The sequence below is a fragment of the Ipomoea nil genome, unplaced genomic scaffold (genome assembly GCF_001879475.1).
Source record: "Ipomoea nil cultivar Tokyo-kokei standard unplaced genomic scaffold, Asagao_1.1 scaffold3054, whole genome shotgun sequence".
In the NCBI taxonomy this organism is placed as follows: Eukaryota; Viridiplantae; Streptophyta; class Magnoliopsida; order Solanales; family Convolvulaceae; genus Ipomoea; species Ipomoea nil.
Window position 1 is genome coordinate 429,191 of NW_017619482.1, and position 19,158 is coordinate 448,348.

General features: G+C 36.4%; 1 protein-coding gene across 2 annotated transcripts; it reads right to left on the reverse strand.

Annotated features, from left to right (window-relative positions):
* Positions 1-634: 634 nt before the first annotated feature.
* On the reverse strand, positions 635-1,561 carry LOC109164004. Of its 2 annotated transcripts, XM_019312747.1 has the most exons (3): positions 1,476-1,542; positions 1,280-1,442; positions 635-1,165 (listed from the first exon to the last, which is right to left on the reverse strand). In XM_019312747.1, exons 2-3 carry the CDS (start codon positions 1,402-1,404, stop codon positions 967-969), a joined length of 324 nt encoding a protein of 107 aa, XP_019168292.1. In that variant the 5' UTR covers positions 1,405-1,442; positions 1,476-1,542; the 3' UTR covers positions 635-966. The 2 variants fall into 2 exon arrangements, with proteins under 2 accessions (XP_019168292.1, XP_019168291.1); XM_019312746.1 differs by having other exon boundaries at positions 1,280-1,561.
* Positions 1,562-19,158: the final 17,597 nt, after the last annotated feature.

The window sequence follows — 19,158 nt, forward strand, 5'->3', positions numbered from 1 at the left end:
CAAACACTTTTAAATTCGTACCATATTCAAATTAATTTCAGGCCACACCGAGCCGGCCTAATTAAATGACAAAAAGCTTATTAAATTGATTTTTTTTTATATGAAATAGGGGTTTGAACTCCCGACTTCTCTTTATGGATAAGATTGTGCGGTCACTCATATTAACCAAAGTGGTTACACTTGGCCTTCCTCTTTACCAATTTGACACGGCAAACCTGCAAATTTTTCAAATGCAGTGTCAAACTTGCAAACTTTTTAACTACAGTGTTAAACTTGCAAAGAGGAGAGAGAGGACATTTATATTTTATTATTACTATTATTATTATTATTATTATTATTTGAAAGAGAAGAGAAAATTATAGGTATGTAAAGTGAATAGTGAATAATTGTCTATTTAGTAATGTGACATTTTGAAAGCCAGAGAGAATTGCATGGTTTAAAGATAACCTAATTATATATGTTTAGGCTTTTCGTGGGTTGAGGGAGAATCTTCAACTGCGGCTGCTCTGCATTGAATTTGCTACTGCTCAGATGACCTGCATCAACCTATCACCTAATATATATATATATATATATATATATATATATACCATGATTTTCTAGAACTGATGATGATGAAGAAGAAGAATGATCCTCAAGTATGAAATCTTTAATTTTCGATATCACTAATAAAACTCACAGATCTCGACACATTTGTAGAGCTCACAATTCCAAGATCTGAATTGAAGAAAAACAATGAATCCCAAAACAAAAAAAAAAAAAAACAGATACAAAATTGTGTGATGGAACAATCTGGATCTCATCTGCTGCAGCAATCAATCAAGCTCTACAGTAGAAGGAAGTTTTCCATCATATTATTGAGCTAGGATTGGGTCATGGGAAAACTGGTGATGACCTCACTTCAGATCACCCTTTCATTTTCCTCTCTTTTTCCCTCATTTTTATAGATAGATAGATGGATTTTGATCACGCCACGGCAACAGACCCTGTTCTTACGGCCTTGTTGTTCTCAGCTTCTTTGGAGGCCGACCCTTTTGTTGATTGTGTTTTTGGTGATGATTTCTTGGAGCAAGAAGAAGCAGAAACTCTCCATCTCTTCTCCTCCGCTTCATCCATATCTATCTGTTCTTGCCTGCATTCTTCGCTACAAAATGGAGTATTCCCTCTGCACAAATTTCATTCAATTCATTCAATACTTCAATTCAAAGCTATCTATCTCAACTAAAACTCTAAATTTATCATTAAAAAAAAAAAAAAAAAAAATCGGTAGCTAGCTAACCTGTACATGAAGATATCACTGTTATGAGCCAAGGTTCTCTGGCAAAGAGAGCAGGCGTCAAGAAAATGGGGCTGGTAATTGTGTTCTTCACATCCGATGTAGTCTAGAGCTAATCCTGACCCCATTATATTGATATGATCTTCTTTAAAAAGCTAAGGATTTTTTTTTTTTTTTTAAATTTCGTATGTAGTAGTGAACTAAACAGATGAGAGATGCAGAAAACTTGTGTGCTGTTGCGGTGCAGAGAATTGAAGAAAGTGAGATTGTGGGAGGGAGGAGGCCAAAGAAGCAATATATAAAGGAAGATGGGGGGGGGGGGGGGGGGGGGCATTGTTTAATACTCCCTAATTTTTTATTCACCTCATTAATGTACGCCATTGAATTGCCTATTTTAACACATTAATTAATGAAGTAGCAAATCATTCTTCCTAAAAGGTAAAATTTAAATCTGAACACAGAGCCTAGATCTCAGTGTGAGATATTGGTAAGACTTGATCCTTGGTCATTCTTCTCAAATTTTATATATGTGACTAACTAAGTTGCACATGCAAGCATGAAGTAGCAAATCATATGCTTACTATTGTCTGTCTTTACAATTAACTTTCTGTCTAGAGTTCTATTATATAGACACTGATAAGTTTTTTTTTTTTTTTTTTTTTTTTTTTTTTTTTTTTTTTTTTTTTTTTAATGTGAGTTTCGATTACAAATGTCTACATCAAAATTCTTTTTATGTGTGAGAATAAAAATTAAGAGTAGAAAATGAGAGTACATATAATATTTTACTTATGTAATAGTAAAAATAGAGTTTTATGACTTTTATTTTATTGCTTGATAAGTTTTTTTTTTTTTTTAATTGAAAAAAATAAGGAAATGTATTATTAAGTGCTTAAGCATCTGGGGTGGAACATCAATCTACTCACCTTTTTCCGAAAGGAAACTCGAAGCTCTAGCAATAGCATGAGCCACAGTGCAAACCGATCCTCCAACCTTTGCTTATACTTGAGCTACTCCGAAGATAAGGTGATTTCCTTTGCTATTTAATTTGCTCATGACTTTTTTCCAAAATAAAATTACATGAAATACATGAATAGGGCATCTAATTTTTACATCCTAAATTACACTTGTGGCTCATCAAAAATCTATTTACAATTATTCCTAACACAAATATAATCAAATTTATCATCTAAGAATTACACTAATTACATATAAGATTTATGAACGTTATAATATAACTTTTAATTTTTTTAGTTTAGAAATATGATTTTTTTTAAAGATCAATATTGTAAAATTTCATTTAATCTATAACTTGGTGACCATCAGACCATTGAATTATTTGTGTTTATTACATAACAGTTTTTTACTATGTGGTAGTCTAGTTTATTATTATTATTTTTAAGAATAATGCTCAAATAGATTATCGAACCGTACGAAAAAAAATGTAATTGAGCCATCTAACTCAAACAAATACAATTGGGTTCATAATTCAAAATCATGCAATTCAATTAAAGCTAGTATGTTCTATCAACCTCGATTGACATTACGATGACCTCTATTAAAAAATTATTATTTTTAATTTGTTGTAATATTTTAAAGAAAATTAAATTTTAAAAAACCCCTCATCTCGGATCGGATACAATTATACAAAAACCATCTCTTCCTCTACAATTGGGGATGAAAAACCTTTCTTTGTCTCCAAACAGAGACTAAGAGGTTTCTTCATCTCCAGGCTAGAGATGAAAGTCATTTCCTTGTCCATGACCTGGATACGAAGAACTATTCTTCATCTTTAGTCGGAGAAAAAGAGAAAAAGATGTTTTAAATTATCATTTTAAATACAGGTAATGGTCATAGCAGCTGAGACCGATAGAACATGTCAATTTTAATTTAATTGAACAAATTTAGATTGTTCAGGTATGTAATTATAATTTTTTTTTTTTTTGAGTTAGATGTTCAATTTTGCATTTGCGCATACATTTTGGTCACCTATTTAAGCATCATTTAAAAAAAATAGGAATAAGGTTCAAATTGGTCACTGAATGTAACTTGAAAGTGCAATTAGGTCGCTGAACGAAAAAAATGCAATTAGACCACTAAACACCTCAAATGTATGCAATTTCACCTGATAGTATGCTACCATCAATTTCATTAGATTACCTACGTGGATGGTAAGTTGGTATTTTTAAATAATTTTTAATAAAAAAAATGCGAGGCGGCCGTTGGCCATCCCTTCCCCCCTCATTTGTCTTCATCTCCGGTCGGAGACGAAGGAGGAGGGGGGTGGGGGTGGCACCCCGTGTTTTTTTTTTAAAGTTTATTATTAAAAATTATTTTAAAATATCAAATCACCATCCACATAAGCAGGCAGCCTGATGAAGTGGATGGTAACTTGCTATCAGGTAAAATTGCATAATTTGGATGTTCAGTAGCCTACTTGTATTTTTTTTTTTTGTTTAGTAGCCTAATTGCAATTTTTTTTTTGTTCAGTGGCCTAATTGTCTTTTTTATTGTTCAATAGCCTAATTGCACTTTCAGGTTACGTTCTTTGAACAATTTGAACCTTATTCCAAAAAATTATATTTACATTTTTCAAAATAGAATTACTATTGTGTTTGTTTGTTTTTCAAATTAGAGCTTAATTACTTATATCGTGGAGTATGTAATATGTAATATGTTAGTCTCGTGTTTCATACTCAATAACAAACTTCGAGTGTGTTTGGAAATTGGAACTACTAATAAGATAGCAGTTAAACAAATAGTTTTTAGCATTTTGCTTGGTAAGTGTATTTTTAGAAAGGTTGAAATGCGGAATAACTCTTTAGAAGCTACTAAAAAGTAATGTTCAACTTCCAAGAAGCTACCTTTCATTAATAATAATAATAATACTTTTCTCCTTTTCCTGCACATACCTCTTTCTTTTATCTCTCTCTTTAAATTATTTTTCGGGAAAATTGCACTTTTTTCCCTGTATTGTTTACTAATAGCACATTTTTTCCTTGTATTGTTTATGTAACCACTTTATCCCCCTCAATTGTTTTTAAAGTGGCTATTTCCCCCTCTCCGTTAAGTAAGTGTTAGGGTTGTTAAATATTAGGGTAAAAATGACATTTCACTTATTATTATTATTATTATTATTATTATTATTATTATTATTATTATTATTATTATTATTATTATTCTTATTATTATTATTATTATTATTATTATTAATGAATGACCCCACCCAACACCCCTAATATACTGCAGTACTCAACGCCTAAAATGCACAGTTATATTGTAAACCAAATTTATTACTAATAATAATTGTTGGTTTTTGGGTTTTCGGGCCCAAGGAGGTCCAACACAACCTTTGGCTGGAGGATACACCTTTCATAATAAGGCTGCTAAAATAGAAGAAATATGACTCGATGATTTTTACGTGGAAACCGAAAGGTGAAAACCACGGGCCTTTTTGGGCGGTGCCAAGCCTAATTCCACTATGTATTTTGTAGGTGTCTTTGTACATGTTGTATGGCTATTTTGTATATAGAGATGGAGTATGCTTCTTTTGGTAGAATGGAGTCTTCTTGATAACCTTCTTGTTGTGTATGTGAAATTGCCTTCTCTTGGGAGAGTGGTGTAGTATTCTATGAGAGAAAGGATGGTGAGTGGGAGGATAATATTTGGGAGAGTCCTCCCATGTGTGTAGGTGAATGAGTGGATCATCCCCCTTTCTTCTTGTCTTCTCCTCCTTTTATAGCTAGCCCATCCCCAAAAGTGTCCGTTGGACCATTTAGTAGGGTAGTTAATAGGTATTAACTTGGTTATTAGTGGGGTAATAAGTGGGAGACTTAATAGGTAGCCTTTATTTGGGGGGTTATGGATGAGGTAGATAAATAGGACTTTTAAGGGTAGATAATTAGGAATAACGGCTAGTTAGTCCGACCCTCTACCCGTGCCGACCTCCGGGTCGAGCCGACTCCTCGGTTTGGCTCGTATCTCTTTTGGGCTTGCTCCATTTTCTTCTTGGGCTTCCCTTCTTTGTCTGGGCTTTATCTCTTTTCTTCTTGGGCCCCGAGCCCACGGGGTTCACACCCCATCAACTAGTCCCTCACTTTTCTATGTCTCGTGCTTAGCAGGGCATGGAAAAGTATATTGTCTTGCCTCAAAATTTCCTTTATTAGGCCCCTCGATTTTTTGCCGACTCTTTATTCAACATTCTACATGACTCCATCCTCATGACTTCTCTTTGTTTGCCGTATGACCGACTGCTTCAGTGGATGTGACCTTCTGGCTCAGAGCCCCTTTCTCTTTAGCCGTCGAAGTGAATCTCGGCTGTAACTTTTTCTTTCTTTAATAAACTTCTAAGGGTTCGGACCCTCGATTCCTTCTTTATTCGCCGAGTCCTTCAGTCGAGGCGACTCTTCGGTGGTAGCTCCTTTTCCCTCTAGAAATGTCTAAGGGTCGGAACCCTTGTTTTTTTTCTCTTTTTCTCTAGAAACGTCTAAGGGTCGGAACCCTTGTTTCTTTTCTCTTTTTCTCTAGAAACGTCTGAGGGTCGGAACCCTTGTTTCTTTTCTCTTTTCTCGTCGAGTCCCTCAGTCGAGGCGACCCCTGTAGGCTTTTTCTTTACTTAGAAACGATTTAGGGTCAGTGCCCCGTTGTTTCTTTAATTTCTCGCCGAGTCCCTCAGTCGAGGCGACTCCTTTTGGCTTTTTCTCGGAAACGACTAAGGGTCTGGGCCCTTGTTTCCTATCTTTTCTCGCCGAGTCCCTCAGTCGAGGCGACCCTTTTGGCTTTTTCTTTCTTAGAAACTGTTTAGGGTCAGTGCCCCATTGTTTCTTTATATACTCGCCGAGTCCCTCAGTCGAGGCGACTCCTGTAGGTTTTTTCTCGGAAACGACTAAGGGTCTAGGCCCTTGTTTCCTATCTTTTCTTGCTGAGTCCCTCGGTCGAGGCGACCCATTATGCTTTTTCTATCTCAGAAATAGTTTAGGGTCAGTGCCCCATCGTTTCTCTCAATACTTGCCGAGTCCCTCAGTCGAGGCGACTCCTGTAGGCTTTTTCTCGGAAACGTCCAAGGGTCTGGGCCCTTGTTTCCTATCTTTTCTTGCTGAGTCCCTCGGTCGAGGTGACCCATTAGGCTTTTTCTATCTCAGAAACAGTTTAGGGTCAGTGCCCCGTCGTTTCTCTCAATACTCGCCGAGTCCCTCAGCCGAGGCGACTCCTGTAGGCTTTTTCTCGGAAACGTCTAAGGGTCTGGGCCCTTGTTTCCTATCTTTTCTTGCCGAGTCCCTCGGTCGAGGTGACCCATTAGGCTTTTTCTATCTCAGAAACAGTTTAGGGTTAGTGCCCCGTCGTTTCTCTCTATACTCACCGAGTCCCTCAGTCGAGGCGACTCTTGTAGGCTTTTTTCTCGGAAACGTCTAAGGGTCTGGGCCCTTGTTTCCTATCTTTTCTTGCCGAGTCCCTCGGTCGAGGCGACCCATTAGGCTTTTTCTATCTCAGAAACAGTTTAGGGTCAGTGCCCCGTCGTTTCTCTCAATACTCGCCGAGTCCCTCAGTCGAGGCGACCCCTGTAGGCTTTTTCTCGGAAACGTCTAAGGGTCAGTGCCCTTGTTTCCTATCTTTTCTTGCCGAGTCCCTCGGTAGAGGCGACCCATTAGGCTTTTTCTATCGTAGAAACAGTTTAGGGTCAGTGCCCCGTCGTTTCTCTCAATACTCGCCGAGTCCCTCAGTCGTAGCGACTCCTGTAGGCTTTTTCTCGGAAACGTCTAAGGGTCAGTGCCCTTGTTTCCTATCTTTTCTTACCGAGTCCCTCAGTCGAGGCGACCCTTTAGGCTTTTTCTATCGTAGAAACAGTTTAGGGTCAGTGCCCCGTCGTTTCTTTACTTTCTCGCCGAGTCCCTGCTCGAGGCGACTCCCGGATATGATTCTTCTTTTCCTAGTAAACTTCTTGGATTCTTGGTTATCCCTTTACTATCTCGAATCCTTTAGTCGGGGTGACTCTTGATTGTAGCTTTACTTGTTCTTCCCTTCATATAGCCCCTTGTAGATGAGAAATTCCATGAGCAATATTTTGGAATGTATATGTATTTTCTGCCACTAGATTTCCATACCGAGTCGTGCTCCCATATTGTATGCCACATATGTACCCCTTCTATTTTTATTATTTTCACTGGCTTTGGAGAGATCGTTGGTACTTTTTGCATGTTCGCAATTTTCCCCCTTCTTCATCTTCTATCCGTATAACTAGATGGGTCAACCGCCCAAGGTCCGGGCGCTCAGTAGTTGACCTCAAATCTAGGTTGGCGGACAATTCGACACGGAGTGGTCGGCCCAGCGCGAATGAGCGGACCTACTCGGTCAGACTCTAGGAGTCAGCCTCGAAGCTGATTGGGCGGACAATCCAATGTCCGACACGGAGTGATCGGCCCAGCGCGAATGGGCCGACCTACTCGGTCAGACTCTTGGAGTTGGCCTTGAAGCTGATTGGGCGGACAATCCAATGTCCAACACGGAGTGATCGGCCCAGCGCGAATGGGCAGACCTACTCGGTCAGACTCTTGGAGTCGGCCTTGAAGTTGATTGGGCGGACAATCCAATGTCCGACACGGAGTGATCGGCCCAGCGCGAATGGGCGGACCTACTCGGTCAGACTCTTGGAGTCGGCCTTGAAGCTGATTGGGCGGACAATCCAATGTCCGACACGGAGTGATCGGTCCAGCGTGAATGGGCGGACCTACTCGGTCAGACTCTAGGAGTCGGCCTTGAAGCTGATTGGGCGGACAATCCAATGCCCGACACGGAGTGATCGGCCCAGCGCGAATGGGCGGACCTACTCGGTCAGACTCTTGGAGTCGGCCTCGGAAGCATGCTTTCCCCCACCAGACATTACCATGTACACATTTGTGCTTCAACATTTTCGCCACCTTTCTGCCTCCAAATTTTCATACATAGCTTTTGAAAGAAACTAATTTGGGATGGTTGGATGTCACGCACTGCCAACAGGAGCCCATTATCAAACCTTTTTTGCGCTCAATTTATGCCTCAAATTCCAGTAGCCGAACTCAACCATTTTAATTTTGCAATCCTCCTCGAACCCAATTGTCAAATGTTATGCCCCATTCTGCCAGAATCAAAACCGTGAGGCGGGACCACCAAGCTATGTGGATCATCCCTCACTCAACCATTCTATTAGCCATTTTTCTTTTCCTTGAACACGTGCCACATACTGCTCTTGGAAACCAATATTTCCATGTTTAGACTTACTTTGATATAGAAAAATTTGCTGCCCTAAAATATTTATACGCTTTCACCCAGAGCTTATGTTGAAGCTTTCCAAAAAATTGATCCTCAATTTCTAGATAAGAAGCTGCATTTTTACTCAATACCTGAAGCTGCATTCTTTCTCTCTGCTTTCCCCGTTTCTCTCTCTCCCCCCTTAGTCAGGCACGAAATCCATGCGACTTCCATAAAAATAAAATGATTTGGAACGGCAATTCGAAATTGAGGCCTTTGGATATCAAACTTCCCTTGGCAGTTCATAACGTAACGCTTCATCCATGTCTCCCCTTTTATCGTGGAGATGCCATATATATATGCTACGCATGTAATGTCTAGAGATGGTGATAAGAATTACCAGGTTTGAATATCATTAACAGAGAAGTGATAGGTTCGCCATTGCCTTCTTGCTCCTTTGGCTTCATCCACATCGTCCAACTATACACGAAGACAACCTCTCCAAAGTCTCACGATTCCCACCCTTTTTTCAGGGCGGTTCTTGTGTTGATAACATGCCACATCCTTCCTCCGCCATATTCTCTAGGGCACAAGTAACAGACCTGGAGTAGTCTGGGGACTTACCCAGCTTCTTGGACTGCTCAAACTCAGCCATTAGCTTCGCATCAGCATTGCACCGAGCCGCCGAGCTTGGTTCCGACGGGACTCGGACTCGGCAAAGTCTCGTAGGCAGAGATCGCTGAGGTTGGCCGCAGACTCGGCATCCCATACGCGATCGAATCAACATGATCCGCCGAACCGATTCAGAAATTGGTGTGCAACCTTCAGACTCGGTATCCCATACGCGACGGATGACTCTGCCGAACCGATTCAGAAATTGGTGTGCAACCTTCGATCGACAAACATAAGTAGGCCGCCATGGAAATCCGACTCGCCGCTCTGAAATTTTGCCGCCGCGCTCATCCTTTAGTGGTAAACCATTCCCCCAACTGCTTCCTTTTATTAGCACAATTCCCATATATAATTCGGGTTTCAAGCATGAAACAATTAGGAAGAGCCTTTCGTAAGCTTCAACCATAAAAAATCCGTATCGTCGACTGCCCCATGACCAATCAGTCGACCACGGGGACGACCGGTAGGCTATGGGGTGATGAATGTTAGCTGTTTTGCCTAGCCTGCTTCCGGGAAGGCGTCACCCCCTATAGTCTGATTTGCTTTTACTTCGACTCCGATGAGGAGAATGACGGTGAGCAGTAAGGGACCCTGATTCCGATGACTCGGATGATTCTGGCGTCAGAACGAGAAGGGTATGTCGACTCCAGGTCCCCTACCGACTACTCTCACGGCTTCTTCTTTGTTCCTTGTTGCGCTCCATCATGATCATCACTCACCATTGTAGATGCTGACTTACACCTTGGATATGCAAATTGCTCCACCAATTCATCTTTCCTTCTAATTTTGGCACATTACGGTGCTGTTGTTTAATCGCCATTAACGCCGACTCCACGTCATGAGTCATACGCCAACTGATCACTTTTCACAGACAACTATATCAGAATGTTCTCCCGTCTGACCTCGCAGATGTTTACGGTGCTGTCGTTTAATCACCATCTTTCCTCTTTTTTTTTTTTTTTTTTTTTTTTTTAATTTTTTTTTATTTTTTATTTTACCCTCTGAATGGAGTCGGCAGGCTTGATTTTCTCGTTGGTTGCACCAACTGGGAGATTCTCCTTGCACGCTTTGGCTAATCTCCCAAGCTGAAAGTCGTATCGATGGGTTTGATGTACCGTTGCCATTCCCATCTAATGCGGAGGTGATGGTATTCCTCTCCAAAAGCTGAAATATTTATCGAACAGGATTATGAAAAAACTTGCCTGTACCTTCATCAATTCCTAATTTCCCGTAGCTGTCTTTGTCTTGAACTTTTCATGCGCGTATATACATTTCCCTTTGTGTCTTTCTTGCTTCTCTTAAATCTGCCGTGTATGAGACATATGCAATTTCCCATGTGTTGACAATTCTCACCATTTTGTCTCTCTTGCCCCTTTTGTCAAGGTGAAACTGCTTATGAATAGCTTTGCTAATCTTTGTTCCATTCGTCCATGTGTGGTATTTCCTTAAGCCGAGTCCATTGATCAGTTGTCGACCGGCTTCTTATTCTTATCACCCAAGCCCGAGACGATCGTCAGAATCCGCCACCGTTGAGCCTTCTTGTTGACTGTGACCTCCCAAAATCCTGATCACCGTGCATCGTATTGACTATGGAAGCCATAGAATTGTGATCGTAGTGGACGGGGAACCACTTGTTCTACGCCACTTGCATACTCGCCTCATTGCCGACCGTATCTTTACGGCCGACTCTTTGACCCTTCTGGTCAAGTCCCTCAGTGTGACGGACTCTTGTAGACCTCGACACGTCATCTTCTTTACTTGATTCTCCTCTAGTTCTCTTCTTGGTCCACGACTCTCCGTGAACCTTCTCAATCTTCCGTCCGTAGTGACCGGACGCTCTCCGAAATTGCTCAGATAAAGAGGCAAACGTGACCTTTTGTCACGCTCCCCACAGACGGCGCCAGTGTTGGTTTTTGGATTTTCGGGCCCAAGGAGGTCCAACACAACCTTTGGCTGGAGGATACACCTTTCATAATAAGGCTGCTAAAATAGAAGAAATATGACTCGATGATTTTTACGTGGAAACCGAAAGGTGAAAACCACGGGCCTTTTTGGGCGGTGCCAAGCCTAATTCCACTATGTATTTTGTAGGTGTCTTTGTACATGTTGTATGGCTATTTTGTATATAGAGATGGAGTATGCTTCTTTTGGTAGAATGGAGTCTTCTTGATAACCTTCTTGTTGTGTATGTGAAATTGCCTTCTCTTGGGAGAGTGGTGTAGTATTCTATGAGAGAAAGGATGGTGAGTGGGAGGATAATATTTGGGAGAGTCCTCCCATGTGTGTAGGTGAATGAGTGGATCATCCCCCTTTCTTCTTGTCTTCTCCTCCTTTTATAGCTAGCCCATCCCCAAAAGTGTCCGTTGGACCATTTAGTAGGGTAGTTAATAGGTATTAACTTGGTTATTAGTGGGGTAATAAGTGGGAGACTTAATAGGTAGCCTTTATTTGGGGGGTTATGGATGAGGTAGATAAATAGGACTTTTAAGGGTAGATAATTAGGAATAACGGCTAGTTAGTCCGACCCTCTACCCGTGCCGACCTCCGGGTCGAGCCGACTCCTCGGTTTGGCTCGTATCTCTTTTGGGCTTGCTCCATTTTCTTCTTGGGCTTCCCTTCTTTGTCTGGGCTTTATCTCTTTTCTTCTTGGGCCCCGAGCCCACGGGGTTCACACCCCATCAATAATAATAATAATAATAATAATAATAATAATAATAATAATAATAATAATAATAATAATAATAATAAGTCCCACCCAACATCCTAATATATTGTAGTATTCCACGCCTAAAATGCACAGTTATATTACAAACCAAATTCATTACTAAATTACTAATAACAACAACAACAACAACAACAACAACAACACGTCAACAACAACAACAACAATAATAATAATAATAATAATAATAATAATAATAATAAGTGAAATGTCATTTTTACCCTCATATTTAACATCCCTAACACTTATTTAACAGAGAAGGGAGAAAATAGCCACTTCAAAAATAATTGAGGGTGATAAAGTGGCTACATAAACAACATAGGGGAAAAATATGCTATTAGTAAACAACACAGGGGGAAAAAGTGTCATTTTCCCTTATTTTTCCCTTCCTTTAATACATAGTTAATGCTTTTTTCCCTCTTTAAATAGTGCTAATATATACTTTATAGTATATACTAATTTACTCGCAAAAAATGAATTTCATTACACAAATACTTCATACTCCAATCAAATAAAATTATGATGGATAAATTACGGTGACTTGGCAGCCTATTAGGTGGGAGGACCAGTAAATTTGATTAGGAAAAATATCACATAATACAAAATACATTTTTAATAAGTCCTTTTAAATTATTTTATATAAAATCAATTTTAGTGCAATCTTCTAACGTAATTATTAATTATTTTAATTAACAATGTTTATAGCTTACTTAACAACAAATTGCTTCAAAGAGAGTTCAATGTATGCGTACACCTACAAAATAATATTAGTGAATAAAAAATAAATAAACAAACTAAAAACATGTGGCTGTTTCTCCAGGATCTTCAACCTCACTGGCACAAATGTACTGATCCAATCTATTGGCTGTCTTCGTTTCGCAAAATTATTTTATTTTTTGGAAACGCAAAATTATTTTTCTTAAAAATAGTTTTTAGCAGTTTGGCCCTTAATTTTCAGCAAAATACACGTGAAGTGCATCAACTTTGAGATTTGTATAGGATTGTGGACTTGAGCTGCGGAGTTGCTTAAATCAGAATTGATATGATTCTGATTTCTTAACAGCAATTTATGGACTAAGTTCTATCTTACACTGTGAATCCTATTTCAAAAATAATTTTTATATTTTGTATCTACAGTTAATCAGTTTTATACATATAAATAAATTAAAGGCACATCACATAGTAATTAACTGATTACATACATATAACATAGTAATTATAGACACATAAACTGTTAATTGCAGATACATAATATGTTAACTGCAGACACATAACAGGTTAAATAACATCTTATGTGTCTGCAATTAACATATTTTTGTACTTGTAATTAACAATTTATGTGTTTGTAGTTATCTGTAAGTAATTATCATATACCTTCAATTTGTTTATAGGTACATAAATTATTAACTACAAGTGCATAATGTATTAACTTTAAATATATAGGGAACAATTTTTTGACTAGAATTCACAATGTAATATGAAGCTGATCCAATGTATAACAATTGGATTCTTAACGTAAAATAATGTTTTTGGGGCCAAAATAGAATTTTACGAAATTGAATGGGCTAAAGTATGAATTCAACTCTTACACCAATCATCCCTCACGGGCTGGTATGATTTCCTAAATTCCCAGTGGTCCCCACAGGCATTTGTCGTATTCCCTTCCACATCGGATCTGCGTAAGAAGTAGGGCCCACGTGGAGGAAGAGCCACAGTGCCGGGCCCCACCCTCCCACACAAAGCAACCAGTGGGAATCCAATGATGAGAGAGAAAGTGGGACCGGCATGGACAGGTGGGCTCCATCTTCAAAGTCTGTGTCGGGAAACTACAGCTCTGACACATGGTTTTAATTCTATGTTGCCCATTACACGTGCTTCCCTTCATACCACACCAGCGAAGCACCTAATAATTTCTCCACTGGGCTACGTGGCGCTATATTAGGTAAAGTGTTGTATTCTTATTTTTTTTTTATTTTTTTATTTTTATTTTTTATTTTTACTTGTTGTCCTTAATAATAATTGATTGATTTAATAGCGATTCGTTTTTCTCTTTTCTCTTTTTCTTTTTATACACTCAATGTATAGAGTATATGCTTTCAATAATATATAGATATATTCTTTTTTCAAAAAATATAGATATATTCTAGATGACAAAAAAAAAAAATTTGTATATATTTATTTTTGTTGTAAACATTAGCCTTTAAGTATTTAGATTATTTTTTTGATGATGACGATGGACCTTTAAATTTGGAGACTACACAGTGATTTATTTTATTCATTAATTTATAACGCAGGAATAGTGATTTATCTTATTCACTAATTTATAAAGCATGGATGATGATGAACATTTAAATTTGGGGTTTATAGTTATATATTGAAGATGATATAATTAACCTTTATACTAATTATTTTTTGTAATTTATTTTCTTTAAATTAATATTTTAAATATTTTTTTTCATACCAGGACTATGTGGTCCAATGGTACCCGGGTTGGACTTCCATTTGGAAGATTATGAGTTCGAGCCTCAGTGGAGGCGTTATTGGTTCTTTGTGTTTCAGTAGGTTGAGAAAGTATATGAATAGATACTACAATGTAGTAGAGCCAGTAACTTTCAAAAAAAAAAAAAAACCTTTATACTAATTATTTTTTGTAATTTATTTTCTTTAAATTAATATTTTAAATATTTTTTTTCATAAAATTTAAATCCAATTCATTTTCATAAGCCAAACTTTCGTTAATCCTCTTTTATTTATAGAAAGGGGGTATCCTATTACATCAAATACCTTCACTAAGGCTCGAACGTATCACCCCCCATTTATGAAAACAATGTGGTACCATTAGACTACAAGGTCCTTGGTTCATTAATCTTCTTTAAGTCCATTCAATCATAGCTTTTAAGTAATAATAATAATATATTTGCTTGCCCTGAGGCTTAGGGTAGTTAATTCATCACTTGACTTAAAGGTCATGACTAGAGTTGACAGTGTGGGGTTCAAACATCACTAGAAACATGTAATGAGTAAAAGGTCTAAAGATGGTAAACATGTATGAGTACTAAAAGATCTAAAGATGCTGACTCTAGAAACAAGATCCTATGAGCTTAAGATTAGTCAGGCGAAACTGAAAGTTAATGTCAATTTGTAAAATAAGAATTAAATTAATAACATTCAGTTAAGGAGTGCTATATGTCGTGTGACAGACATCATCATCCAAAAAAAAAACATTTTATAAGAGAATAATTGCATTTCTATTATTTGTGAAAAACGATCGACATCGTAGGTCTCTTTCCCTGACAATAATGAAATGAAATTATGTATGTTTATAATAATGTCTTAGGTTGGTGGTGATGTGATTGAGAGACGATTTGATTTGGTTATTTTAATGTAATAAAATAAAATAAAATGCAAGTTGGCAAGTTGAATTGAATTTTGTAATAGAATTGTGAGTATTGATTACATGGAAGTGAGTCATTAGTGTGCTGATATCACGTAACTAACTTCATTACTCATTAGTCAGCTATAAACCATATTTTACATGTGACCGTTTTTATTTCTATTTTTCTTCTTTTTCTTTTGTTCCTCGAAGATTTGTATCTGTTATTTATTCTTATTAGTTCACGGGGGCTAATTTAATCTGCATTATTATGTATTAAAATATAGTTAACTCCTGATTTAATTTTAAATAATATGGCGGTATTTTTTAATTTTAGTTTTTGAATAATAATTTAATCATATTTTACCTTTGACTTTGGTAACACTTATTTATTTATTATTATTTTTTTAAATTTAGTCTTTTGCTATTAATCTTACTTTTGTAAACTTGTGTGATAAATGGTAAATTACTGTTTCATTAAAATAGAGTTAATCCCTAGAATGGTCCTCCGACTAAGGCCTTTTTTTTTTTCAAATTAGTTCCTTGATTATTGCACCCAAAGTGATCCTTCAACTATTGAATTTTAAGTTAAAATAATTCGCTGTTAGTTTTGGTGTTAAGTGAGTGTTAAAATGATGGGTAAATTAAAACTGGTAGTTCAGGATTTTCACTATAGTGAAAGGACTACTTTGGATGCAATTAAAAGTCAAATGATCAATTTGAGAAAAAACCATAGTCAGAGGACCATTTTGAAAATTTTCTATTTATACTTCAAATATGATTTTGTACCCATATTGATTAAAAAGGATTGATCTTGTACTTATTTTTATTTTTCAGTTAATATAATCTAAACGTTTCAATTGTGCATTATCATATTCAAATTAATATAAAATACTTAGAGTTGATCTTTTTGTTTTTTGAAAACCTACTTAGAGTTGATCTAATTAAATTAAAAATTATTTTTGAATATAATATTAATAGCGATGATATACAATTTATTCCAACCATTTCATATTTTATTATAAATATTTTTATCACGTTTTGATTCTTTTTTTTTTTTTTTTTTTTTTTTTTTTTTTTTTTGCCTCCACTGACTGACATTTTTGGTTCCGCCCCTATAAATCAATATTCTCTTTTTTGTAATAGACAATGATTTCTTTTATTATCTTTCTTATCGATTTATATTTAATTGTTGTCTTTTTTTTATTCTTTTTTTAATAAGCAATATATTGTTTATGTATGTTGTCCATTTTGTTGTAATTTTTCACAATAGTTTTGTCATTATATGTATGCATATTTATATGATCATTGAAAATCAAAATTCAAATACATAATGGCAAGCATTCCTGAATAATAAAGAGTTAATTCAAAGTTAATGTTAGTTTGTACAACTATATATAAGTACTAGGCTAAAAATCAAAATTATTATTTTAAATTATTTTTTAAAAAATAATTTTTTATCTAAAAATTAAAGTAAAAAGATTGTTTATTTAGAAAATGAAAATAAGTACAAGATCAACCCCTTTTAATCAAAATGATGAGTACAAAATCATGTTTGAACTATAAAGAGAAAATTTTCAAAATGGACCTCCGACTATTACTTTTTATCAAATTGGTTATTTGACTTTTAATTGCACCCAAAGTAGTCATCTGACTATAGTGAAAATCCGTAATTACCAGTTTTATCCCGCATTTTAATTAACACCCACTTAACACCAAAACTAACGGATGACCATTTTGACTTAAAATTCAATAGTCGGAGGACCACTTTGAGTGCAATTAAAAGTCAAGGAACTAATTTGAGATAATGCATAGTCGGAGGACCATTTTGGGAATTAACTCAATAGTAAAAGTATCAAAGTTGACATTTATCAATCATTGACTTTGCTCTATCAACTAGATTCATGCACGATGCTTGATTAATTCTTTTTTTTTTTTTTTTTTTTTTTTTTTTTTTTGGTTGAAAACATGCTTGATTAATTCTGATGTCCTCATTATGTTGTAATTGTTTTTCTTTAGCCCGTAACGTTCTCCGGTGAAATGAATTATCGTATGTCAAACAACAACAAACAAAAAGAGAAAGTGCAGGAAAAGAAAAGAATAGATTTTTATTCCAACTACTCAAAACTTCAATGCATAATACAAGAGATATATATAATTATTACAATCATAACCGAAAAACAATAATAATGGGAACATAAATACGACTGTTACACAATAATGTTCACAATAAATATTATTTATAACACTCTTTCTTGGACATTATTTTACCATAATTATGTCTCGTTAAAAACTTGCTAGAAAAACTTTGTGGAAAAACTTAATCGAAAAAAGGGTTTCATGTGTTGTTTATAAATATTAAATTGTGTGGACATTATGGATATTGATTATGTATGTAACGGTCGTAACGATCGAAGATTTATATTTGCCATTATTGCATTCTGTTACTAGTGTGTGTGTGTGTGTGTGTGTGCGTGTGTGTGTGTGTGTGTGTGTGTGCGTGTGTGTGTGTGTGTGCATATATATATATATATATATATATATATATATATATATATATATATATATATATATATATATAAAAGATCATATGAGAACACCTGCTTAGGTGAGAACGTGAGAACAAATCGTGTGCATCCATCTAATATTTTTTAATGGTCTAGATTAGATTAAGTGTGTGCAAACGCGCATTAAATGTGTGCAAACGCGATTAAGTGTGTTTGCACACATTTAATACGAGCTCGCACACACTTAATCTAATCTATACCATTAAAAAATATTAGATGGATGCACATGATGTGTTTTCATGTTCTCACCTAAGCGCATGTTCTCATTGGAATCCTACTATATATATATATATATATATATATATATATATATATATATATATATATATATATATATATATATATATATATATATATATATATATATATATGATTGTATTCAAATAAAAACAGCCTTTATAATACAAACATGCAGATTAGTTGCAACCGTTGGATCCTAAGTTTGGGCGGCTGAGATTTATTGATTGGATTATGTTCTTTTTATTTCCGTTTCATATGTTTTTACAATAGGGTGGTATTTTACTCGGTTAGTAACCTAGTCAGATCTCGCTAACAATTACACGCGCCCGTATTTTTTGCTTTGTTTTCGTGTCTATCGCTCGCAGCATCGCAGAAGGTGAAGCAACACCGTATAGTGTCTATCGATCTCCGTTCGCAGAAGGTAAAGCTACACCATATATCGCTGACGTTGTCTGGGCTGCATTCCAACGTCGTTCTCCATGCAGCAATGGTCGTTATGGGGTCCGGGGTAGAGCGAAATGGCGGGGACCACCTGTTCGAGATGTCGACCGAGGTATTTTTCTACTCTATTAGAAGGGTTAAATATTTTTTTTGAGGTTTTTGTGTTCTGTGTTTGTTTTGTTGGCATCTTAGTTGGCTTGTGTGTGTGGGGTGTGTGGTTGGTTGCCGAAATTTGGCAGATATTTGTAGTTAGGGTTTTTTGGTTTTTTTGTTTCTCTTTTCTTTCGATTAGAGGTTTGATTTGTGTTCTTTGTCTTTAAATCCAATTAGGGTGTGGTTTTTGGTTGTTAATTTTCCCCCATTTCGTTCTTAATTTGATTTTTTATTTTCCTGTTAGTTGTGTTTGGGTGGGCGGTCGGCACCGGCGACGACTGTGGGTTTGGCTATTAGCGTGTTCTCGCTATTTTTTTTTCTTTTTTTCTTCTTGGATTCTGTTTATGAGCTTTTTTGTAGGTATATTTTTTGTGTATTCATGTTATGCCAGGTTACTGTTCAATTTTTGCATGTCTGTTGTTCATTTGTTTAAGTGTTTTTGTAGTTTGGAATGAGTGTATAATTCTGGTTAATTTGGAATGTAGATCAATGT

Coding starts and splice junctions, on each gene's coding strand:
- LOC109164004 (XM_019312746.1), bottom strand. CDS start 1,404: ATGGGGTCAGGATTAGCTCTAGACTACATCGGATGTGAAGAACACAAT. Junction 1,166..1,279: donor AGTGATATCTTCATGTACAG/GTTAGCTAGCTA, acceptor AAATTTGTGCAG/AGGGAATACTCCATTTTGTA.